This window comes from Phalaenopsis equestris, unplaced genomic scaffold (assembly GCF_001263595.1).
Source record: "Phalaenopsis equestris unplaced genomic scaffold, ASM126359v1 Scaffold233395, whole genome shotgun sequence".
In the NCBI taxonomy this organism is placed as follows: Eukaryota; Viridiplantae; Streptophyta; class Magnoliopsida; order Asparagales; family Orchidaceae; genus Phalaenopsis; species Phalaenopsis equestris.
Window position 1 is genome coordinate 328,710 of NW_018251343.1, and position 27,466 is coordinate 356,175.

The window sequence follows — 27,466 nt, forward strand, 5'->3', positions numbered from 1 at the left end:
AGACTTAAGTAAAAATCTTTAATAATGAAGATTAGGTTTAGAAGTTAAGATATTTAATATAAGAGTATAAGGTTTTGTGTGTACTATTTAAAGTAAAGAAAATTGTATTTTTGAAATATTAAGAGTGTCTTAGAGTTATATAAAAAGAAATGATTGAGTCTTTATGAAAAATGTTAAAGCTAATATGCATTTATAAGTAATTTATGTATGAGATTTTTAACTTTAAGAAGAGGATAGTGAAGTTCAAAATCATTAAAGGCTATCCAAATATAATAATCCTCACATAAAAAAAAAAAAAAAAAGAAAAAAAAAAAAATTTTAGAGAGTGTTCTTGAAAATAAAAAAAAAAGAAAAGAAAAAGAAAAAGAAAAGCAAAAGAAAAATATATGTGAGGAGAAGCTTGAAGAGATGCCTAATAAAAAATTGGTTTCACTTGAATCAACTTAAGGAAAGAGACTCAAATAAATTCCTAAACTTCTATTAAATTATTAGCATCTTTACTAATGAAGTTATTTTTCATATAGTTCTTCTAAGCATCCTTAATATAACAAATTACAATTATTCTTGAATTGAATAGGAAACCAAAACTCTTAGACTTAAGCATTAGATATTCTTACATTTTTAGTTTTAACCTAAGTCATTAAAAATGTTTCTAAAGTCTTACTATTGTCTTTATAAAATAAAAACTATAGAAGTTTTTAAGTGATTCTCACTGCCTTAAGTCATACTTTATTATGTAGTAAAAGAATTACTTGAGGACAATAACATTTAAGTTTAGGGGATTTTGATACACTAAAAATATGTTCAATTATTCATATTTATTTAAGGCTTATTTTTGGTAATATTGCACTTTAAAGAAATGTATTTTTATGTTTTCTTGCAGGTATATTAAGTCTAGGTATCTAAAGCTTAAAGGATGCAAAATGTACGAAATTTGAAGTTAAAAGTGGTGTTTTCCAAAAAATTGAACTGGCGCCTAAGTGCCAGATTTCAACGCCTAGGCGCTAGAGATTGTTATTTTCACAAATGCATTGAATTTGGATGGATTTTGAAGAGGTTCCTATGGAGACTCTTGGGAAATTTATCCCAACATTATAAAATAATGTTTTTTATGTTAAAATGAGGGGGTTGGAATGAGTCTTTAGAGAGTGTTATTGAGTGGGGCATGAGTTCTAATTTAGTGGAGAATGTGCAAGTGTCTCTAAGAGTTATAAAAGGAGAGCGAAAGTGAGAGATTTCTTCTTCCTTACACTTCTAAGAGAGATTTGAGTGTTATTGTACAGAGAGAAAGAAACTCAAAGAAATTTCAAGTGATTTGCTTGAGGAAGAGATCGAGTAAAGTTGTTCTACTTTTCTTTCTTATTTTGTAAACTTATTTTTGTATAAAAATCCATGTTTTATTGTATCTTCCTCATGAATTCTGAGTAGATTTCTTTTTCCTTCTCTCTACAAAAAGAAATGGTTATGTGAAGAATCAAGTTGTTGTCTAATATTTTAATTTCATATTTATGATGATTCAAACTTTAAAATTCATTTACTTTTTGATCTGGGCAATTGGATTGTTAATTTTTTTTGTGAAACATACGATCCGAAAGGGCTATGCTTTGCACAACAAAGTAAGAGTCACATTTGATTTCATGGATGAGAATGTAACCCATGGGGTTGAGTGCAAATAAATAGAGAAATATTCATTGATGGGCGTAGAATTGGAGATTTTAGGGTGACAGACTAAAATCCCCAATTTGGTCCAAGCGTTTGGAAACTAAAGTGAGATGTTAGCCCTCATGCGAAGGGAACGTGAGAACTCTGGAGTGAGAGCTAGTATCTTTCGAGCCTAACCACAGATTTAGGGACTAAACACTAAATTAGCCAATGTTCTTTATCACTTGTAAAAAGAATAAAGAATATAATTGCTCATATTTGACATAGTAAAATTTTCTTCAATTTGATGATTCACTGACTATGATCTTATTGTAAGGGGAAGGATATTTTCTTAAATTTGAACTCTTCGTCATAAAACCTAGTTTAGTTTTTAGTAAATTTAACTTTGAAGTTTAGATATTAGTGTAGTAAACTTAGATTCTTTAGTAGCATTACACAAACTTTAACCTATTTTCTTGCTTAAATTTTCTATAGTTTAAATATTGTGCTTTTGCATGATATTCCAAACAAATTTTCATCTCCCTGTGGGATTGATATTCAGGACTCCATTAGAGTCATTTTCATTTATTACTTGAGTGATTGAGTGATACGTATACTTGCGTTTGCAACCTAGTATCGATTTGAAATTAAAAGCACACCTTAATTCACTAGAAGTAGCAGGTTTAGATATTTTAAAAGAGAAAACTTATTGTACTGAAGTAAATTTTATTGTGGTTAATTTGCATATTTTTTAGTACAGTCGTCTTGTGTGTTGTGATATTGAAAAACATTTATAACACATAAAAAAAACACTGCATCACCTGACAAGTCCATCAAACATCTTGATATGATAGTTTCAATACCAACAATCATATAAGGTGCATCATCTTCATTAACATTTTACTTTTAAACACTACTTTACATATTGAAAAATATTTCCTATTGGGACACATGAAACTTTGAAGCCAAATCAAGCGTCTAATCACCATAGGATTCACCATCAAAGTCAACTAAGATTTGACTATATAGCTCCACTAGAATGATCTTGTTATTTCCACTTTTGATTAGTAATCACATTCTTATTTTTACTATAAGACTTGTAATATTTAAATTTGATGTACCATTTCACCTTAATTCATTTGAATGATAAGGCCTTCTCCCATAGCAGTACCAAGTATGTTCATCCATACGCTACATCCCCTTTTTTTTTGGATAAAGGATCAACATAAACTCAATTCAAAGTAAATGACTCCAAGTAATATAAGACGATATCTCTAAATATTACATATAATAAAGGCAATAAACATAACAGAATTTTGAGAGATCTTTTTTGTTATACTTAACCTCAATAGCCTTTAAATTAGAGATAATTTATTAAAAATAGTTAAGTGATACATGAAAAACACACCTTCAGTCATTCTAAGAGAGTGCAAATGGTGCTTCATATGTAACTTATTAGAGAGACTTTTCATCTTGCACTCTTCTTATTTCAGCCATAACATGATGAATGTCTTTTACTTCAAAATATCATATAAATTTTGATTTGATAAATGAAGATGAATCTAAGATAAATTCATTTGATCATTTTGTTATTTTTTCTTTGACAACAATGATGAGAGAATCTTGTCATCCTAACTACACATTATTTAAATCTAACTGCACCAAAAAAGCTAGTAGCTTAACCTGTCAAAATAAAATTCTAGTTTTGCATCCAAAAGTAGAATAATGTAATTCCTTGTTGCCACCATTGAAATAAAAAAAATTACTCCGATACTACTTGTTACATAGTCGATAAGATGAACAATGTTATAAATAAAAAAGTAACATAGATTATACAAGAAAAAAAAAACTAAAATAAGAAAAAACACGGATAGAGAAAAAATTCACTATATTCAAACAAAAAGTTATAAGTGAAAAGAGTTGGCTCACATAATGACTCATATAAAACCAAATAATTTTTTTTAAAAAAAAAGGAAAAAGACTAGAAGGCATATACTAAAAGAAATACTTAAAAAGAAGCTAATAAAACAAAATCAAACTGATGGCAAACTAAAGGATATTAAATGAATAATCCAATAATAAAAACTAGGGGCGTTAAATCGAGTTTGCAAATTCGGGTCTGACCCAAAATTGAACTGACCCAAAACTACTTGACTCTAACCAAACCCAAATATTAAATGGGTAAAAAATTTAGGCATGAACTTGACACACATTCAACCTGTTGACCTGAACCCAGTCCATATAATCTATTTCACATTAAGGCATAACAACTATTTGTATCAAATTCATATCAATTTTGAGTTAAGCTCGGGTTACTTTTAGATTGACAAGTCAATTTTGGGTCAATTTTAGGTTAGCAAGTCAATTCTTGGTTGGTGCATCAATCCAAACACAACAACACCAACAACAACAACAACAACAAAGCCTTAATCTCACTATGTGGGTTGGTCGGCTACATGACAAAAAAATCAATCCAAAAACTACCTAAAAAATTAAACGACATAGAATTCACAATCCAAACCCAACCTGAAAATTATTTGGGTCAACCCAAACTCGAATCTTTTGAGTCAGGTTCATATTGAGTTGTCATGTTGGGTCAATTTTTGACACCTCTAATAAAGGTCTTCAATTTATGTGTTTAAAATTACCTCGTAAGGGTAAGGCAAGTGAGACTCATAAAATTTGATTCACATACACAATAGAAGGTTCTATGCTGATTACACCAAACGAATGTTAGATTCAATTCTATTTATGAGCAATACCACAACTTTCCTCACAAGTGCATAGCTAAAATGGAAGCTATATAATTTGTTTTTTATAAGAAAGATTAAGATAACATGATTTGAGTTTAAGTATCAAACAATGTCGTTTCTTCTTATCTTTCTTACTCTGGTTTAGATAATGTTCAAAGTCAAAGTTGAGTATAACAATAAATACTTTATTTCATCAATACAAGTAAAACTATGGCAATATTTAACAAGTATTTTCTTAAAATGAATGAACCTAACTTGTTGCTATCAGTGTATATAGACAAATCTAGATAAGCATCATATAAACAACGTACTTTCAGAAAGCTTCTCTGACGAGGCCTTCAGTAACTTCATTTCAAGTTAACCAAAAAGTTTTAGTAAGCTTGAACGACTTCTCGGGACGAATGAATTATTTCCTCCGGCGGCTCAACTTTGAAGCGAGATGATTTAGATAACTTCAGAAATTTTTTTAATCTAGTGCCAATATTTGATAAGTATAAAACTTGGAAGGCAAATGCAACCGCCAGACATTTTGGTATGACATTGATTGCAGATTTGAGGTTTTTTTTTTCAAATTGAATAAAGAAGACAAAGTGAACAAATGACTCCAGATTTGAGATTTTATTTCAAATCAGATCGCAACCCGAAAAATCATGCATTTCAAACTGCTAAAAGTGCATCGTACGGGTTATAAATTTATTTTATCACTGAATGAAAATAATGGGAATTCAACTTACCTGAGCTGCATGAACTGTTGCTTCCAAACCTTTTAAGGGAGATACTTTAGTATAATATTAATATGGACATTCACAAACTTAGTTTCATTTGTGCAAGTAATTAATAGAAACATGTAAAAAATTGGTTAAACTAACATATAAAAATAATTTAACTTATTTAGGGACCATTTGATAGTTTCTATTTAAATCATTTACATTTTGGAGGATTTGCTTGAATGCCACACGTATTTATGTATTCACTTATGTAACACCTAAATTTTAATAACTTTTGATATAGTTGTGACAATAAAATATTACATACACAAAAATCAAAGTATTAGATATATAACTAAAAAAGAACTATGATATCGGAGTTGACCCAAACAACAATAATAAAATCATATTATTTCTGAAAAAACAAGCCACTAGGCGATATGACAGTGCAAAGGAAATAGCAGCTACAAGAACAACAATCCCAATTAGAGTTGCATCACTAAGGTGATAGTCCGTGAAAAGGGCGGAGACAGGCTAACAGTAGGATGGATGGATGCAGGGAACAACAGATGGTAGTGTGAAAGGCATGCGGTGGATTCTGGAATGGGAAGAGGTGACCGATGGATCAGATGGCAAGGAGGTTTGACTGGAGGGGTGCATGTAAGAAAGAAAATGATTATAGAACAACTATTAGAAGGCCTGAACCCATACTTGGCTGAGAGCACGTAACAAGGAAGATTGCTAAAAAAAGGGGTTGGAAGAGCCGACCAGTTAGAGAGGTGGTAGCTACGAAGACGTGGTTGTAGGGAGCATGAAATGAGAGATACGCACTATGTTAAAATGTATTACAACTGGAGCACCATCTCGCCTTTAGATATAACCCTAAGAGGAAGAATTGAAGACGCTGATGGTTATCCCAATAAAAAAACAAACTTAAAAAACTAAAAATATAATGCAAAGGAAACACATATTTAAGTTTTAAATAATTAAGATTGGATCCTCCTATGAAAAGGAGGCATCAAATCACAGTGGAAGGGTCGATCAATCCTCTCGGTCACCGAGTTGGTCCAGATGAAGGAAGCACAATATATTTCCCGTCCCTCCCTGTTACACCCTCGTCAAATTATTTAGTACGCATTCATTTCACATTTCTAGTTTTATAGTATAATAAAAACATTACCTTAAAATATAAGCGTTCATACAAAATACTGTTCACAAAAAAATAATTAATTAAAATAGTTCTACAAGCTGAACCACGAAGCTCGACTGGCAGTTTTGTCTCTCTAATAGAAAGGCCCACACTCGAGCTATGCTTAAAACGACTCACCAATCCACCAAAAAAAAAAATAAATAAATAAATAAATAAAATCAGTACCTCAAGAAATTCGACCATTACAATAAGGTAGCCTAATAACCAATAGATCAAACAAGATTACGCCAGACTATACAATTGCTCGCATCATAAGTTTATTACCAACATACAATAATAAAAACAAGCCTTTATCCCACTAAGTGAGATCGCCTACATCAATCTTTTTTATCCATCGTCTTATATTGAGTGTCATATTTTCACTTAATTCTAATGAATTAAGATCATTTTTTATATAATAGGAACAAGTCTTTTTAAGCCTACTCTACTTTTCATAACATAAGTCGAATCTAAAACATCTACACCCTTAACTGAATCATCAGATGGTCAAAATTTAATGCGACGAAACCATCCAAGACGACTCTCTAATCTTGCTTGCCATTATAGCAAGAGCAACCTTTTCACGGAAACAACCGTTTTGTATTGTCTCTTAAATAATTGCACTGAAATGTTCATTACCAACATAAAAGAAAAAAAATATACACAATATTGTCCATGGCATAAAACCACAGATTCTCTCTTACAATAATTAAAAAAAACGAGCTCAAAATATTAGGGAAATAATATAACATACTCACAAAAGAACAAGGCTCAAGGTCTGTGATCATTCCATAATTATTGCCATTCAAACACTCATCATCACCTCTCCAAGTAACCCATTAATTTCTGCAATACACACATGTCCATCCATCAGCGCCATTAATCAGAAAAAATGAAATCGAATAATTGCTAACATCTTTCATAAAAAAAAATAATAAATAAATAAATAAATAACATACGAAGATAATTTGACAAAATTTTTGTGCCGGCATGGGTACTCCGGTATAGGGCCATCCCCTTCAACAACCCAAGGATGCTCCGCCACAGCAAGCAAGGTAATTCGGTGCTTGGGATCTGTTGGGCAATATGTTAGTTGTTGGGAATAGCTAAAGAATATAAGGAGAAATTATAGGGTGAGAACATAGCTGAACATAGCATCTGCAGAGCTACCTTTGCAGAGAAGACGTTCTAGCAAATTTCTAAGCTGCGGATTGATGTCATCAGGTAACACCAATGGGTTGTTAACGATCTAGGAGACAGAACTGGCATGAATCAGGAAACGCGTTATATGTATTCATCGGAGTTGCAGAAAATAAAATGGTTTCTGACCTTGTCATAAGTTTCCTGAAGTGTCTCTCCAAGAAATGGGTATCGACCAACAATCATGAAATATAGAGTGACGCCGACAGCCCATGTGTCAGCAGCTCTGCCATGATAGGTTAATCCTGCAAAAATAAACATGCAGGCGGTTATGCCTGAAGGATGCAGGATTCTTCCATGATGACACGGCCATGTTATTGGGCTTAAATCAAAGCTCCCTCACCCAAACAGCACTCTGGAGCGGTAAAGACGGGAGTTCCAGGAGATCTTCGAAGTTCATCATTATCATCCTGCAACGGCAGTAAGCTTCTCAGTTGGCAGTGTCAAGTTTGCCAGGACCTTAATAAATGAAGTTAGGAACTGAACCGCATATCCCGGAATAAACCTTGCTGTTCTGGTATTCACGTCAAAACTAGAACTTTGATTCAGTTTGGTTATCTAAAAAATGGATAAATGAGGAAGATAGGCTACAATGAATCATTACATAACTACCATAATGAAACCCGTATCACTTTCAAATAAAGGAAACCGTGGATCTAGTATGGCATACGTCCCATTTGCTAGGAATCGTCCGAAGCCATATTTTAGGCAAAACCATTGCATGAGACCCCCTACAGTTGCAAGGTCCATGGAGGGTTGATGTATGATGCCATCGTTTTCACAAAGTTGTGGTTTCAAATTTCAAACCCATGAACTTGAAGCGAATAGTTATTGCACCCAGGCGCATCATCAAAATTTGGACCAATTTTAACAATGACAACTTGAAAGCAAACAACTTCAATTTCTTTTAAATTTTTGTAACTATAATCGAGGCACCCATCCAAATAAAAGAACAAAATTCTAACAGTCAACATTTATAATAATATGCTCAGTGCGGATAACTTGTGATATGCTATCAGCAAGTCATACTTAAAATTTATGTTATTAAATATAATGCTAATGCTTAAGGTACGGTTAATATGCAAGTATAAGTTTATCAGCTACACTCTGAATGTATGATAGGGTGGGCCAAGGACCAGCAATACTTGGATTACTTCCATGCAACCCCTAAGGGACGTGTTTTGTTTGAAATAACCTTTATGATGCATAAGGCTGTATAGGTCAAACCTCAAAATGCACATGGAAGCCTAAAGAACTAGTCGTCCCACTTTGGTATGGATATTTTTACTTATCCGGGTCTAATTAGAATAATGTAATGAGCAGCATTAGGAATTTGCGCCTTAACACAAGATTCGCTAAAATTTTAATTAATGATTATAACATGTTAGATCACATACCTCAAAAACTTGACTGACACTGAAATCTCCAATCTTCACTACTCCAGTACTGGTAATCAAAAGGTTATCAGGCTTAATATCCCCATGGACAATATTCTACAGATTTGGTAAATGAAACTAATCACATGGATATCAGCATTAAAAAATAAAAAATGTTAACTGGCATTCTGCTAAACAGAAAACACATTTAATCATCTATAAGAAGAGAAATTGTAGATAAATCAGAGTTGATGCATGTTCCTAGATGACTTATATTACTTCTAACAAAGGGTGGTTTGGATGTCATCAACCAAAATAAAAGCTAGGAACGTTGACTTAAAAAGCAGCAGCATCTTAGGTAGGAATTACTGGACAACTGATTTTGTGCAATTTTTTAATGCGCTTGAATAAAAACCAATTACAGTACAAGCTTGATGCATTTATTGCACAATTGGTATGATGCACAACTTAATAATATGAGAAGAATCAAAATGGTCCTTTGACATTCCAGAGAGGCCATTTTAGTCCTAGTCTATAAAATTGCCAATTTAATCAACGGGTGATGGACTGTAACAGTCCCAAAACTCTTTAAAAGGTAAGGTTGTAGTCCCCATTAAGAAATTTTGGGAACTAATTTGGCATTTCTATAGGCTTTGGAACTAAAAGACCCAATGTAAATAGTAAACAAATTATTTTAGCACTTTACTCTTAATAGTATTATGATTTGAGAAAGTTCACCCAGCCACAGAACATTGGAAAAGGGAGGAAAGCATATTTAAGTTTAATCAGTACAAATAAATTGCTAAAAGCATTGATGTGGTACCATGATAGGACAGATATTAGCCCACAGTGCAACTAGCAAACATAGAAAAATAGAAAATGATGCAAACCAAACAGTCCTGTGAATGTGCAACATTTGTTTACTGCAAGCGTGGCACATGATTCAACTAAGGAGATGGGTAGTAGAACTAAAAACTAATGTAGCTGCAGAAAAAATATTATTATCCAACATTGGTCTTCTCTATTTGGTTATCAACAATGGTGAATTTCGGATTAAAGCTCAAACAAACAGGACACAAGACTACATTCCAAGTGTTTCAGAGTAGCACTGCAAAGAAAGAAAGATATTTCAAATTTACAAATATGATTATTTTAAAAAAACCATCAGATAGTAGTATGCACTGGTTGAAAATTGCTGAATTTCTTTTCTAAGAGAAAAGATTTATTTATTACATGAGCGTGGAGATACAGGAGACCAGCAACAACATCTCTCAAGTATCTTCTAGATTTACTTTCTCCAATGCGGCCTTCTGGACCAGAACCTTCACATACCAACTTACCTTCCACATACTCTAAGACTGCAAATAAGAAATAAGGTCAATAACCAAGTAACGATAAAGTCTTAATATCAGAGACATGGAGAAACTCAATGTTATCCCAAAAGAAACCCATATCAACAGAATAGCACATAAAAATCCAGCGAATACCCATGTAGAAGTGATCCGACAGTGGATCATTAATCACCTCCAAAAGATTAACTATGTTGGGATGACTCAACATTTTCATGATTGAAACCTGAAAAAAAGTAAATAGCAACAATAATAATGACAATTTAATAAAAAAGAAACTATCGATAACCAAAGGAAGTAAAAAAAAATCATAAACAACATTACCTTTGACCATGCTTTGTTATGCCAACACGTAATTGATTGCACTAGAAACCACACAAATGATTACATTTTGTGGAATTCTGAATTTCCTATTTTAGTGTTATTCTATTTTTTTTATGTCATATTTCTTTCCTTCTTGAGTTAATTTATATTCAGTAAGTTGTAATAGTTGTAATTAATTTTGTCCTATTTGTTCCCTTATTATACAAGGAGAATGTTGTAATGGTTGATTATTGAGACATAAGAAAATACGATTTTCCCCACCTTCCTTCATGGTATCGGAGCTTGGAAACAATCCTTATTCGGCCAGAGTCTCTCCTTGCTTGTTCCATTAGGCCCTCTGTCGGATCCTCTTCTCACTACTGGCTCCTTGTAAGTGTTCCTCTTTCCTTCCTGCAGGCGCGGATTATCAACTACAAGTTCTTTCTTTCCTGTAGGCACAACTTAACAAGCGCAAGTTCTTCCTTCAGAGCAAAATCAGCTCAGGAACCACAATTTTGGCGCTATGTGAGAGGAAGAAAAATTCTCTCTGGATCATGGCAGTTGGATCTTGCGGTTCCTCATCAGAATACAGATCCAAAGTGGATCTTCCTATTACATACCTGCTGATTCTCCTTAACCTATCCAACCAGCCTTCCAACGAATTGTCTCCCTGCAGTAGTTTCTTTCCTTGTAGATGAGGCTTCCCTGTGCTTCTTAGTCAGACGCCACTCCTTCCAGTGCTTGGTTGTGAGGCCAAGAACACATTCCAATTGTCGGAACTTCTCTCGATAGACGTTGGAATGCCTTTGGCCAGCCCGCAAATCCTCCCCAGTTCATCCCTACCGGTGGAAATCCCAGTTACAGGCCCTCCGTCGGATTCTTCCTACAAGCCTCCCCTAGTAACATTTTTTTCCATTGGATCTACACAGCAACCCGATTCCTTCCTGCTGCAAGCCCTTCTCCGTCGGGTTCTCCCTACAAGCCCTTAGTTATTCACCTCATTATCACCATACCATCTTCCAGCAAAAACAACGGCAACAGCGGCCGGGTCTCTCAGCATTCGTCGGACCACTCTCATGTAGTAGTAACAACAACTAACTTCTCTTTTGTAACAGCAACTCGCCGTGCCTTTCTTCCTACAGCAGCTGCAACCAACTTCCTCTCTATAACAAGCGCCAACCCTAAATACAAATAGGGTTTAGGCCAAGTACTGCATAAAGACATCGAGTTCCACTCCGAAGATTAATTATCCCTTGTGTGAATATTGCAAGAAACTTGGTCACACGAAGGACCGGTATTGAAAACTACATGAAAAACCTGCAAAATAGAAACCTGAGCAAGAGAGGAAAGACCAAGGTAGTAAGGCCGATGTTGTTACCTCTTCTAAAGGGTTGGCCGACCCTAACCCTTTCACCAAAAAACAAATGGTGTTGACGAAACTTCTTTCTAGCACAACTGAGAGGCTTATCAGCTTGATGATACATCAATGTATCAAATCCTCTTCTATCTCACTGACAATGAAATATTTTGATCTTGGATAATGAGTCGGGTGCTTTTTATCACATGACTAGAGATATTCATGCTCTCACCAACAATCAAGAGTTTACCGATTCTAAATTTGTTCAACTTGTCAATGGATCTCACTACAGGATTATTCAGAAATGAGAAGCGAAAGTTTCCAAAGGTTTTCAGCTCTCTTCTATGTTATATATTCCCCAATTAGATTGCAACTTACTGTCAATTAGCAAGATTAATCATAACTTGGACCGTGTTACTGAATTTCCATCTAGCACTTGTGAATTTCAGGTGGTAGATTTGGAGAAGGTGATCAACGGTCTTGAATTGCATCAAGGTCTATACCTGCTAAAGGAATGTTATTCTCTTAACACAAATGTCTTCGTCACCATCCTCATTTGATATTCATGCGTCTACTATATTTGATTCTATTGAAAGTCAAGTTCTACTATAACGTCGTCATTTTGGTCATCCTAATTTTTATTATGTTGCAAAGTTGTACCCTCATCTCTTTATTAATAAAAGACCAATATTTTATCAGTATAAATTTGTCAATTTGCTACACATACACGTCATTTTTATCCTCTGTCCCAGTATAAACTCTTACATCATTTCTTTATCACTAGAATGACATTTGGGGACCATCAAAATTGAAAGTCATTAATGAAGCCAGAGAGTTTCTTATTTATTGATAGTTGCACTAGAACTAATTAGATATTCCCATGAAGGAAAAATATGATACTGAACAAATCTTTAAGTCCTTCCATAACATAATTTTCACTCAATTCCAATGTAAAATTTAGATCCTCAAAACTAAAAATGCAAATGAATACTTCAATTCTATCTTTGGACCCGAGAAAAACGGTATCATTCATGTAAGTTCCTAAATTAAAACTTTACAATAAAATAGGATAGTTGAGAGAAAGAATAGACATCTCCTCGAGGTATCTAGGTCTATAATGCTATCTCATAATGTTCCAAGAAAATTTTTTTTGGGAGATGTGCTCACAACCACCTACCACATTAATAGAAAACCAAACATGATCGTTGGATTCAAAGTTTTTCTCGATATTGTGATAGAAAAATACCCTCATGTCATAGTCTTCTCATCCAATCTTCTTCTCAAAATATTTAATTGCCTCTTTTGCTCACATTCACCAACCAAACCACAAAAAGCTTAATTCAAAATCCATCAAATGTATTCTCCTTGAATATGCTTCTAACAAAAAAGAGTACATGTGTTACTTTTCCAATAAAAAAAATATTATAACTCTATGGATGCTATATTCTTTAAAAATCAAACCAACTACCCCAAATCTGATATTCATGAGGAGAGTGCGGGTGAATATCAAACTTAGAACATTACTCTAAATACTGAACACTAATTAAGAGTCGTCACAACCTATTCTACTTCCCTACATTACTTAAGATACCCACATCGCCACAATCTATTCTCCATCCTTCTAATCATCGTGTCTCCCAAATTCCATTGAGATCATCCAACTTGAGATTGACAATAAAGAGCTTTATGTGCATACAAGGAGAAAGAAATTTACTGAGCAACATAAAGATAATATGAAATCACAAGACTGTTCACAACAAACATGAATTCATACATCTCAGAAGTTCCAAGGGAGGTGGAATCTAGTGGAGAAGAAAAGAATAGCTGCAAAAATTATCTGTTGGTTTTATTTTTCCACGCGGGGTTTTAAATACCGTATAGATTCGAAGATTTAATTATTTAAATAATCAAACATGTCATCAAAAATAATATGCCATCCCGAAAGATAAAAATACCATTTTATGAGGGATTCAATTATTTAAATTAAAATTTTTTGAATATTTACAAGGTCTACAATTAAACTAACAAATCTTTCACCTATAAATATGAGTTACAAACTTCCTATAAGGGCAAACCTTTATAGTCGAGTACATCTTAAAAGTGACAAAAGTGACTTAAGAAAATTTTCGACCAAGGCTGAGGTTTTGTGCTCAAGAAATTTCTAAGTTTAGGCTTCCACGATTGGTCGTCAGAATTCAAATGAGAAAGGATAAAAACGTGAACAATTATTAATAGAATTCAAAGGAGAACCAGTAGGGGACATAGAAGATACCGAGGAAACCTTAATAATATCCCAAACTGTCCTATTGTTTGATTTTGATGTTTTGAAGAAAATTTATTATTTCATCATGATGTCTTATTAGAATATTAGGTCTTATATTACATGACATACGATCATACAAAAGCCTAAGAGGATGAGGATTTATGTCGTAAATCGACGCTCGACGAATAACCTCAAATCCTAGAACTAAGGTGAAGTTCATTGAGAAAACTGAAACTTCAAAACCCTAATTAAAATGCAATGCACTTACGACCCTGTCTTGAAAGGGTTGTTATCTAAACTACCTAATCGTCTCAATGAAATATAGGATGGTTTAAGGCTGTTCTTTATTAGAAGTAGTAGACCTTATGAGTTAATTATACATCAAGTTGCTTGAGTATGGTATGCATAATTTTCTAAGACAAATCAAATATGTTTTTGAGACTTCAAATTTAAATATTTTTATGGCTCCCCACATTCAAGTATTTATTATGTTTGATTAGTGTTGAGTACGTCGAAACAAACTGTGTAAATGATGAATCTTTAGAAGATTAATTTATAAAGTCAAATGTATGCAGAGGGCAGAACTCACTTCCATGTGGCAAAATGGTTCTCACGAATCAAACCAGTCCCCTATTATGCAATGAGAGAGTGTCCGAAAGTCAAAGAATAGAAGCAAAATGTTATGCATATACCTAAAAGTCAAGTTCATATTCATAGATCGAAAAAGAGATTTCTATTCAATTTGTTCAATGTCAATCGAGATTGTTTTATATGCATGTCATCTACTAAAGTTGTGATGTGATTTCTGTTTTGGTTATGTGTTTTATTTTATTTTGAAAGATTAAATTAAATTTATTTATTTGATCTGGGTAGAAGATTTAGTCCTCGGATGACTCTATTGGTAATCCAGGCAAAAGGCACAAGCACAAACACCGGCTCATAACGTGGGCAACCCTATAAAGCAATCACAAGACATGGACATAAGGACCATATATGTATCAATCCTAGACCTACTTCAGATTTGTTGATCGACATCATCCGAAGTAGTGTTGATGGTTTAGTTGAGTTTCATCCTTCGCTTCATATTTCGTCTTCATTTGGATAGTCCAGATGTTAATAGTCGATCAACCACAACACTCCATAACTCTACAAAAGAAATGATAACTTGAAAGAAGGTCTTAGGTTACTACAGCAACTCATTTTACTTAATAGCAACCTTACAAAACAGAGTTAGCACATCCTAAAAATATATAAAGTAAACCTACCACAAATGAATGCAGAAGATAAAGTTTGTTTGCTTAGTCAACGTCTGACGGGTAAACAATTACAATCAATAAGTATTGTTATGGCGTCTGGAGTGAGTGAAATGTTGAAGTTGATTTTGTTCCGTTTTATTTAGAACAACCTTGTCAACATGCCAATGGATTTCCGTTGTCCCGGGGTGTGAAGATCCTTGATGTACTTAGCCTAGAGAGGTAATCAAACTTACTCCGAACAGAAATTTTTTGTCAACAATCATGTGTTGCATCGTCTAAAAGATCTTCAAAGGTTCAGGTAAAAGGGGTGCAATCAGGGATCTTTGGTCAATGGGGTTTCATTTAAATTTTAATATCTTTTTTGGATTTTAGAGGGTTGAAAAATTTTAGTTCCATAAAACTTCTTAGCCAATTATTTTCATGTGATATCATTTTAATTTTGAAATGACTCGGTCAAGTCCCATGATTTCATCTTTCTGAGGTCGTTAGGGTTTGTGATTTGATTAATTACAAGCAACCTGAAATCTCCTTGTTAGCAGCAATGGGTTGCCTCCTACAAGGTTCTTTCACAAACCAAGATTTGTTTTAAGGTTTAAGTTTAAGACTTTGTCATTTTTATGATATATTTTATTTTTATATTTTTTTGGTAAGTTGAGTTATTGAAGAGAACTTTTGCAAAGTTATAACTTCTTCACTTAACCCTCTCTGTCTCCTTTGTTTTGTTTTATGAGGATTAGCTTAGGTTGAATGTGCTTTTATTCTCTTAAGAGAAATTAAAACATGCCTTGACTCTTTAGTTTAATTTAGAGTTAGATAGCGTTGAGTTTTAGGTTATGTGAATTAATTTAGGAGACAATGGAGGCTAAATGAAAAATTTTTAATTTTACAAATCTAACCTTCATTGTTTTTTTTCATTTTTTTAAAATGTCAAAATTGTCATTTTAGTATAGAAAACCAATGTTTAAGTTTTCTTGTTAATTTCTACTCGAATTTATAATTTTCTAATTGATATTTTAACTTTTATAATTATTTTTTCAAAATAAATCTAACTTTGATAAAAAAAGTTAAGAGTTTTTTGTGATGGGGATATTCCTTGTCCTTGGAAAAATCATGAAAAATCCCCAAAGTCAGAGGGAACAAACCCTCAAATTTTCATAATTTTTAGTTTTATATTTATATTTTAATAATTAAAATATTGTTTGGAGTTATTAATTAATTTAAATTTAAAAATAATTTAATTAAATTAGGTTTCAATTTTATTAATTTTCCCTCTGTTCACTTAATCAAGAGATATTTTTATTTTATTTTTGTGATTTTTATTTACTAAGAGATAAATTTTGAAAGTAATATTGTAATTTATGGATTTAATTAATTCAGAAAATAATTAAAATAAAAATTCATAATTTTTAGTTTATATTTACATTTCAATAATTAAAATGTTGTTTAGAGCTTTTAATCAATTTAAAATTAAATAGAAGTTAATTAATTTAGATTTCAATTTTATTAATTTACCCTCTATTCATTAAATCCAAAGATTTTTTTTTTTATTTATTAAGATATAAATTTTTAAGGTAATATGGTAATTTTTGGATTTAATAAATTCAGAAAATCCGAATTTCTTACTTAAACCCGTCATCGCCGCGTCAACCTCTTACCATTTGAAGTCGCTAAGCATCGCCATATCGTTCACCAGCCAATGATTGGAGCCGCCAAAACAAGAGATCCCGTTGTCTGCCCCAAACACCATTGCATCGTAGAATTCAATCTAAACCGTCTGTTTGAAACAGTGTAGATTGAACAGCTCTCCGTCATCGTCCCCAACGCGACAGAGAGCGACCATTGTACACGGTCTAGGCCTAAGATCTCAAGCTAAGGTTAACCAAATCATTCTGCAATTGATCATAGAGCTAGATCTAACCTTAAGAAACATATCCATACAGCTAAGTGGGCATGCATTGTTTATTAGTTTCATAAAAGACCAAACTGAGGACTTTTTAGTAATTCAAGCCATTACCTTCTCCCAAGAGGTGATGCCTCAATTTGACTTGACAGAGAGGATCGTCCCAAGGTTGCACAGCTCCCCCAAGCATCAATTTGAGCTGTGATTGAGTCTAGGTATGTTTAAGGTCAATGGTGGCTCGGGTTGGTGTTGGGCTAAGTTAGAGAGTGCGGGACAGAGGTAATTTGATCGAGATAGTGATTTTAGGAGTGTGGGAAGCTAAAGGGTAAGTTAATTTTGAGTTTTGGTAAGTTTGATTTCAAGACCATGAATTGCCCTAGATTTCATTTGTGCAATTAAAGATGTGTAGTGGCGGAGATGGCATGGGGATGGTGGGAGTAGGCCGCTAAGTTCTGTGGAAAAGTTTTTTGTGTTCAAGGTGAGGAACTTCAGTGAGGGTTTAGGGAGTTTCAATGTCATTTAAGGCTCTCGAGTTGGCTCCTTATATAGCCACAGGAAGCCATGGGAGAGGCACTGGTGTGCTTGGGGAACTCTGGTAGATCCTTAAAGCATGAGTAGAGGGATTTTAGGAGCTTGGGCAGAGGGATGGAAGCCTTACCCTTTTTTGAACTCTTTGACCATGGTGAGCTCCAATGGGGAAAAGGATGGCATGACAAGGGCTTTCAGTGATCGGGGAGAGCTTTAGTGTGGTGGCTAGGACCAATTTTGGTATGAATGACTCCCCAAGGATCGGACTTGGGTAACATGTGGTGGCCACCTTAGCTAAGTGTGCATTCTTGTCTTTTAGTGTTTGTTTCATGCTTGATTTAATTTAGTCAATTCTTAATTAGTTTGATGCGTCATGGTGGGTTATTTGGGTCATGTGAGTCTCTTTTTAGAGTATTAAGGTTTGGGCTTTGGCTATGGGCCATAGGGTTTGGGTTTGGGCCTTGGATGGTTGGTCTTGCCCTTAGATGGTTGGGTTTTGCCCTTAGGGATTTAGGAATTTCAAGAATCATTAAATTAGACATTTACTTTATATCATTTAATTAGGAATTTCATTAGGGGTCTTATACCACTTCTTAAATGTCGATGTCATCTCCTTGTTACATAGGAAGGAATGTCGATGGCCTTACATCCTACCTAATAGATAAACAGCTAACTAGTCTAGGGAAGCTTCTCAGATATCGATGTCATGTCCTTGTTATAATAGAAAGGAATGTCAATGGTCTTACATCCTACCTAATAGACATACGGGTCAACTAGCCTAGTGAGGCAAGCCATGATTCCATTGAGGGGGGTCTTACATCCGACCTAAAAACTAGCTAGAGAAAAAGGAGTTTCAAGTATTCATTGGGTATGGGATGCCCTAAGGGAATTACACCTTGCCCAAAGCTTATTTGTTTGCTGTTTCAATTATTTTGTTTTGCTTTATTCTTGTCATTTGTTGGGATACTTCCCTTTTCATGTGCGCTGGAGCTGACCAGGTGCATGGTGTCTAAACCGGCCATTTGAACCTACACTGAAATTAGTCAGAAGAATTTGATAGTTTTGTAACCTTAGACGTAGCAAGAAAAAGCTCCATTGCATTTCATTTCTTCAAATGTCCGGAATAGAAGGATAATAGAAATAAATAACATAAAACTATCAAATAGCCACTGTGGCATGTCACAGTCTTCCCTCTTTCGTCTTGTACTTGTACTGGAATGTGAAGTCCTCCATTTGCTATTCTCCATCTGAATGTCATAAGTCCCGTTGAAGATAGCTAGAAGCCAACTTTTCCGAGTACTCATGGGTTTTAGATATCTCCAAAATAAAGGTATTTCAAGAGGTTGCAACACTTAAAGCTCAAGATCCAAACGATACCCAAAAGACTCATTTTCGCTGCACATCTTTCTAAGCGTGATCAAGATCCTCTGTCACTGAACTCCAAGAATGCAGTGTTTCTCTAAATCAACACCATTTCCTTTGAAAATCAAAACAGACCCAACTGGAAGGGAAATCTATACTGGCCCTCTGAACTCTCCAGGCCCCAAAATATGAAGCTTTGTTCTAAACATAATACTACACTCGCTAACGAGTGAGATTGTGCAAAAAGGTCTCCTGAAATCATGATGGTCATAGATGTTTATAATACAGCTATCTGGAATGCAGTCAGTAGGTAGTATGTGCCAAGATACCAACTTTTTAATCACCTCCTTGATTATGGGTGGCAGTGGGTCAACATTGTCATGACGGATAATCCCAGGCGAGATAATTTCTCTGCGGCTTGCGAAGTTGCAACAATAGTCGTACTGAATTGTTTTTCTCCCATTACCCCTCTTCCAACGACTAGGCTCGGAGTATGTTCTCACCAAATACCTACTCCGTCCTCTGTCTCTGGACTCAAAGACATAACGGATGATGGCGTCTTGCTACTTAGAGAACACATTTGTAAATAATATGAGCCCTACAAGAATATGTATGCACTATCTGTCTATTTTCTGAATATGTCGGATCTCTTGACGGAGTACTTTCTGCAAGCGCTCCAATTCCTTCATTGGAATAAGTTGTCGGGGTGGCATATCGTGGCGCATACGGGCCAACAAACTATGAAGTATATGGATCCAACAAGAAAATTTCTTTTCGTTCTTCTTCTGGGTTGAATTCCTCTATCCCAAGGATGGGATACGTCTGAGCAGGAGTTCACTCTGATGACTGGAACTCAAATTCTAGAATGCTGGTTCGTTCTTTGCGATAGCTCCCTAAGGTTGTTCCTGTCTCGCTTGTTCCTCAAGTTTCTTTAGACACTTGTTTCGATTTTTTCTTTGGATTCTTGATAACCCTGTTTTAAGCTTTGATAGCCCCGCCACTAAAGCACGGACTATTTCCTGAGTTGCAACCATGATTATTGACTTGATTCTTCTTGCACCATTGCTCTTCTCAGGCATGACTTCCACCTTTCTTGACATAGACTTCCCCAATTTTCTTTAGTTGGTTTCCCTTGACGGGAATGAATTCCAACACAAGTTTCTTCCTGCATACTTCTTGTTGGTCTACAATGGCCATCAGTGGTCATTAGTATAGTAACTCGACCTGGTCCATATCGAGACCGAAGTGTATGACGACGCCAAGCCCTGCGCATCAATGGTCCAAAGCCAGATTGACACCATTTCAGAAAGTAAAAATCAGCCTACATCCCCACATTTTCCTGCAAACAACAGGCAGAATGTCACTATTTTGATTTCATGTTTGTAAGAATAATTTAGGTTTTAATTGTTCTTATTTTATTTTGTTTTGTTTGTTGTTCGTAGATTTGTTTGTCTTTTTCAAGAAGAGAAATTTGTTTGGTGGTAGCCCAAAGGGAGATAATTTTTTTTTAAGACAAAATCTTAGATTCCAAGAGAGATCTCATGTAAAAAGCCCGAAGCACATTTTTGTGTTTTATTTATTTATTTTTTTTGTTTCGGATTGTCCCAGTTTATAAACGGGTATTTTCATGTTGCATGATATTTTTTTAAATACCACCAGTTGATTAGGGGCATGAATCTTTCTCCTTGACAGTTGACAAACTGGTAGGCTCCCCTGAGTACGTCTTTTCAACGAAAAACAGATCTTCCTATGTTAGCTTAAATTTTCCTCCTATCTTGCAATGAGTAAGAATAGGCCTTCGCAGTACTAACACAAAGTCACCGACTCAGAATGTCCTCAGACAAACTAATTTGTCATGTGCTTGCATCATTTTTGCATGATACAGTTCTAGATTTTGTTAAGCTCACAAGCGCCTGCCTTCCATACCGTTAAGTTCTTCAAGCCACAACTTTGCATTCTCTTCTTCTGTTATCTTGTTGGTGATTGCTATTCTGAGTGACAGGAGCTACACCTCAAGAGGAAGTATGGCTTCAAATTTTGGTGTTTTGTATGTTGTGCGGTAGGCCCCCAAAGCTTCTAGCGACTGCTCGTGTCATTTCTTATGTTGTCTGTTAGCATCTTTTTTAGAATTTGTACCAACATTTTATTGAAAGTTTCAGTCAGGCCACTGGCCTTGGGGTGATAGATCGTCGATCTCCAATCTATCCAATGTCTCCGAGCAAAGTTGTTTATTTTTGTATTTTTGAAGGTTGTACCATTGTCCAAAATTATTCTCCAAGCTCCAAATCCACAGACGAATTGCTTCTTGAAGAAATGTAACACATGGTTTGCCTTGACCTCCTTGAGTGGCACAGCTTCTGCTCATTTGAAGAAGTAGTCCGCGGTGGCAAGAATAAATCGATGAGTTAAATGATATCTTTTTTCCGGAATCATGTTATGGGCTCGATCCTTCTTTTTCGGGTTGTCTTCATCAATAATTGTTACTTCTTTCCTGTCATCAATGATGTGAACAACTTTTGGTCAATTAATTTCAACAGGAGGTACTTGCGATAACTGTGGTAAACTATGTAGGGTTGACAAGGCAGTCACCATTTCTTCTACCTTTTCTCAAGACAATTAATTTACTCATCCCATTGTTATAGTGCTCTATGCAATCCTCGGTAGAATCTCATCATTCAGTGGCGATGCTTCTCATGAAGATGAGGTAGCCCGTGTTTCCACCATGTTGACCTCAGCTAAATCCCCTTCCATAATATCGACAAAGTCTCCCTCTCTCTCTCTCTCTCTCTCTCTATCTTTTGACAAGAAATCCCCTTCCATAATATCGACAAAGTCTCTCTCTCTCTCTCTCTCTCTCTATCTTTTGACATCTCTCTACTATTTGACGTCGGCTCTTAGCTTTTCCAGCTTTCCTTCAATGGAACTTTCCTAAAAAACCATCAAATCTACCAGCTCCCTTCGTCGAGTTATATTCTCAGGACCAGACTTGGGAGTTGCGGGTCTGTATCGGGATTCCAAAACATCAACAACCCCTCCAACAACTTACATCTCTATACATTTTTCCTTAGTATGGGGCGAAGCACTTTCGGTGGTTTGTCGGCATGGCGGGAATGAGTATGATCCCCAACTCGTAAGAGATTCAGGAGTAAGTTCATACTAGCAAATGTCATCTTAGCTCTTGACATAAGTTCTTCATGAGAAGGCAAAAGTGGCGGACGAGAGTTTCGTTTTGATTTTGTGGAGTGAAGGACTTTATTTCTGAGATGATAGTGGTATCTGGTATTTTGGGTCCCAAATGAAGTTTGGCAAATAGCCTTGGTTCTAATGCAATGACATTATTTGTGGCAATAGTGGCTTGTCAAACTCGGAGATCCGTGATGTATCAAGCTTGTGGTGTTGGTAAATCGGGTTCTCATTCTTCAGGATTTCTTTCTTTATTTGTGATGCCCCATCTTGTGCAGGATCTGAGCGATTGTGCCCTTTCTTTGGGCAAGTTTCTCGAACACAATAGGAATTTCTGATAGTGACAAGCTTTTCTCTTTCTCTTGTCGGGGGTGGAAGGGTCTAGGCGGACTAGCAGCAAACCAACGGACATCTTTCTCACCGTGAACAGCAGAAAACCGGTGAAATCTACTCTCTCTCATAAAAGAAAAGGTCTCGTGGAGTCCCATTTTCTCAGGCTCACCTTGTTTTGCTTCATCAGTTTATTTTTCTTTCTCTTCAGAATGATATTACTATTGTTCCGTCTTTAAGTACGAGTCAGTGGTACAGTCATAGAGCGTAGAGTTGAACCCAATCTTAAACACTGACGGTAACTGAACATAATTTTCTTCATGTTCTTTCATGATAGACTTTTCTTGAAGATCCACTTTCACTAGTTCAACCATAGGGCGAATAATGATGGACTAAAGGGTCCTCTTGACGGCGAAAACTTTTTCAACTAGAGTCCTACTCTAGAATCTCTGTAGCAGTTATCTTTATAACAGTGTGAGGTACGTTGCCGAGCACCACTTCAATTTTGTCGAAACCAAACCCAAACTTAATTGACAACCTTGGTAACGAGCAAACGTGTTTATAGGTAAATCCAATCCTCCAACGAACAAAAAACCTAGTTATGAAGAATCCATTACTGAAATTTAGCAAATTCAAAATGTTAGCCTGACTTGATTTCAGAATTTCATTTTGCATTGTTTTATAACCTGTGTAAACTAGGCATTTTCTTTATAATTTATTTTGTAGAGATTTTCATTTCAAATTTTGTTGCACCGAACAAAAACTCCGGCAAGGTGGTTCGGACCCAATCCTAAAAATAAAAGAAGATTAAGTTTGATTTTTAAACTTGAATTGTTATTATTTTATGAAAAATTTGTCCCTCTTATCAATGTTACCCTTATATTTAAGATTTGAAGATTCTAGAACTCGGTTTCGTTTAAGGGTGTTTAAACAAACTATTCTAGAATTGAAGAAATATTGGTCAAACTTGGCCAAGAATAAAATAAGCAAAATATGCTAACGAAAGAAGGGTAACATGGCTTGTACGAGGTAACAAGTTTAGGCTTTGACGTTTTTGAAAAACTCTCGATTATGGTCGTGATTTTGTCTTCATGAATTTTTTAAGTTTAGGCTTCCACGATTGGTCATTAAGAATTCCAAACATGAAAGACTAAAAAATTTAACAATTATTAGCGGAATTCAAAGGGATAAAAGTAGGGGATAATGAAGATACTGATGAAACCCCAAGTAATATCTTAGACTATCATATTGTTTAGCTTTGATACTTTTGAAGAAAATTCAATTTTTCATCCTAATGTCTTATTAGAATGTTCGATCTTATATTGCACGGCATGCGATCATGCAAGAATTGTGAGGATTTACATCATAACTAAACAAACAACCTCAAATATTTGAAACAAGGTGAAGTTCATTGACAGAAATGAAACTTTAGAACCCTAGTCTAAAAATACATCATTAGTTGCTCCGAGGGAGTCATCTAAAGCAACAGTGTAAAAAATTAGAGGTTTTCCCGAGATAAGGATCTGCTAAAATAGGAGGTGTTGTCAAAAATTGTTTAATGCTTTCAAAAGCGTTTTAACATTTGTAATCTCAAATGAATTTAACATCATTTTTAGTCAGAGCAGTAAACGGGTTACACCTACCAGACAAGTTAGATATGAAGCGTCTTATATATGCCAACTTATCTTGGAAAGATCGCAATTGGGGCAAATTCTTTAAGGTGGCATATTTAAAATAACTTCAATCTTGAGAGGGTGAATTTTAATCCCACAATGACGAACAACAAATCCTAAAAATTTCCATGAGATAACACCAAAGACGCATTGTAAGGGATTCATATTATGATTAAACTGTCATAATCATCCGAAGACAATTCTCAAATCATACACATGGTCGTCCTTTTGTCTGCGCTTGACGACTAAGTCATCCACATAACACTCGAAATGGTTGTGAATGAGTTCATTGAAGATCATTGCCATATAGTATGTCACACCAACATTCTTAAGTCCAAAGAGCATTATTTGCCTGTATTCTCACTATTTATTCATTCCATTTTGGAATGTTGCTCAAGCACTCTGGAAAATTGGCTACCCACACTTTTTTTAATGTGTTGCCTGCAAGGGAGTGAAATTGAAAATATGAGGTCTGTGTGACCTATTGTTAGCCCATAAAATGAGGTCTGTTTTTTATTGGCTGTGAAGCATCATACAGGACATGCATAAACTTTTCAAAATGTTGAAGTTGGAGCCATTTTTGTCCAAGCCAAACTGTTTGGATAGAATTTTGTTTGTAGAAGCCTTTCCGACATTCTTAAACTCAATTAATGGACGATTTTATAGTTTTCAATACCTCCATGGCCTTGTTTTGTGTAATGTAGGCTACTTAGCTTGTTGTTTTGTTTTGCTACTTTTGATTATAATGGCAATCCTTGTTTTGTCTACTTTTGATATCTTCATGGTCTCGTTTGAAGAGAGTTTGCTTGCCTGCCTTCAAGTTAAATTTGTTGTTGGGTGAAATTTGCAAACTATTGTCCAAATTGAAACAGGCACAAGCTCTACATTACAATGTGTAAACTGAAGTTGTATTTGATTATTGATACTTGGACATTACAGCATTTAATTTTTTAATTATGAGCTTATTGAGATCTTTAGCTAATATGGATTTATCTTCTATTAGTTTTTTTTTTCTTTTTATGACTACGGATTTTAATGAGATAACTGTGGACCAGCTTGGATAGCCACATAACTTTGTTGTTGGCAACCGTTGCCTCCACATTTTGGTAAGTACATTTTCTTTATATCCTCTATTTTTTAACTGATCTATTTTCTTTTTAATAATTATTGGACGATGAGTTTCAGATATTTAGGGAAGTCTAGGCAAGTGATGTGACACTGCGGACTGTCGTCCTTGCCACTCACTTCACGCCAGCAACACAGCTACGAACGACAGTTCTATAGGTGCTCGAAGTGGAAACACAAACTGAATGACAGCAGCTTCTTTAGGTGGGCAGACAACCCTTCAGATTTTATATTATCTCAGTCGGATAACGTTGCACAGGGTTCCACAGTATCACAATCGGACAACATCACTTCTGGTTCGAGTGTTTCCCAAACACATAATGTTGCTCAGCGTTCGATCGTGCACCAACCTAACAACAGTTCTCATGAAATGTTGCTTTTGTATTTTAAATTGAATGTCATAATCCTATTATTAATTATAGTTTCAAAATGTATTTTGGTTTTAATTTGGTATCTTGAACTCTATTTTAAGTGAAGTGAGCAGTCAAAATTATGTACTGTTATGAAATTATAAATTTTTCATGTAACAAATTTATATATGTGTGTCTGTACTTTGTGTTAATTTTGTGATAAAATAAGGGTTATAAAAAGTTCTTCATTTCGGTTTCTTTAGCTCCTCTTGCATATTTTAAGTGTGACGGCATGTAATTTTATTAATAAATTAAATTTAAAATAATTTATTTTAAAGTTAGTGTAAAATGTAAATTATTGATTAGAATTTGTTACACATATTTAAAAAAAACATTTTAAAATTAAAATTTATAATGTCTGAATGGACTTTTGTCTACAAAAAACTGCAAATCAGCTATTTTCCAAACGCACAAACCAAACAACTAAACAACTTATCTAGAATAGGGGCAGAATGGTCATTTATCTAGAATCAGCTGTTCTTCAAACGCACAAACCAAACTGCCATCCAGCTTATCCGGATTAGTTGCTAATCAGCAGATTATCAGAATAAGTTGATTATCTGGATAAGCTGAATAAGCTGCAGCTGCCCCAAACAGACCCTAATTTTGTTAGTGTATGTAATTTTTTTAGAAATAACACCTATGGTACACATTGAATGATATGAGTTTAAATAGAAAACTTAAAGACATTTAATTATTGACATATTAGAGGATATACGGAATTTCAAGTACTGGATTTATGTTATCAACTAAAAACCAAGCAGACCCAAAGCAAGCATATAATCTTCAAAAATGCCCACATGTTTCCACTCAATTTGGTTCTTAAGAAAGCTAGGCAAAAATCAATCTACAATGTGTCCCATCTATAAATGCTTTATATGACCTCCCCCTTCAACACAACAAAGAAAAAAAAGAATAAAAAGAAATGCATTGAACAGAAGCGCATTGAATCATGTGCCTGCAAATCTTAAAACATCTCTGCTCCATGATTAGATGAAATTTTGATTTCTACTAAAGCTAGGACAAAAAAAAAATCATTCTACAATGTGTCTCACTTAACAATGCTTCATGTGACCTCCCCCTTCACACAACATAAAAAAAAGGCAGAAGCGCATTGAAAAATGTGCCTGCAAATCTCAAAACATCTCTGCTCCATGATTAGATGAAATTTTGATTTCTACTAAAGCTAGGACAAAAAAAAAATCATTCTACAATGTGTCTCACTTAACAATGCTTCATGTGACCTCCCCCTTCACACAACATAAAAAAAAGGAAAAGAAATGCATTGAACAGAAGCAGATTGAATCATGTGCCTTTAAATCTCAAAACATCAATGCTCCATGATTAGATGTCACATATTACTAGTCAACCCTTTGCCCCACATGCAAAAATCATGCATGAGAAACAAAGACAAGTTGCAAGCCAAAAGGTACCATAGAGGCATGGAGAAAACCTTATGGTACAAAAAAACTAAATTGATGGTTTTCACTGATACATTGCCAAAAGTGTTGCATGTTGTATTCTGGATAGTGGAACAAATCACATTTGATAATTGGTGTGG

General features: G+C 34.8%; 1 protein-coding gene across 2 annotated transcripts in view; it reads right to left on the bottom strand.

Annotated features, from left to right (window-relative positions):
- Positions 1–6,886: 6,886 nt before the first annotated feature.
- LOC110038654 (serine/threonine-protein kinase GRIK2-like) overlaps positions 6,887–27,466 on the bottom strand; it is a 57,480-nt gene continuing 36,900 nt past the window's right edge. For both annotated transcript variants that reach the window (XM_020743551.1, XM_020743550.1), the window contains exons 6-13: positions 10,354–10,441; positions 10,100–10,224; positions 8,888–8,983; positions 7,834–7,900; positions 7,620–7,735; positions 7,461–7,539; positions 7,250–7,364; positions 6,887–7,136 (exon numbers count right to left, since the gene is read on the bottom strand). In XM_020743551.1, the coding sequence (XP_020599210.1) occupies positions 7,130–7,136; positions 7,250–7,364; positions 7,461–7,539; positions 7,620–7,735; positions 7,834–7,900; positions 8,888–8,983; positions 10,100–10,224; positions 10,354–10,441 (693 nt within the window). In that variant the 3' untranslated portion in view covers positions 6,887–7,129. The remainder of the gene's footprint in view (positions 7,137–7,249; positions 7,365–7,460; positions 7,540–7,619; positions 7,736–7,833; positions 7,901–8,887; positions 8,984–10,099; positions 10,225–10,353; positions 10,442–27,466) is intronic.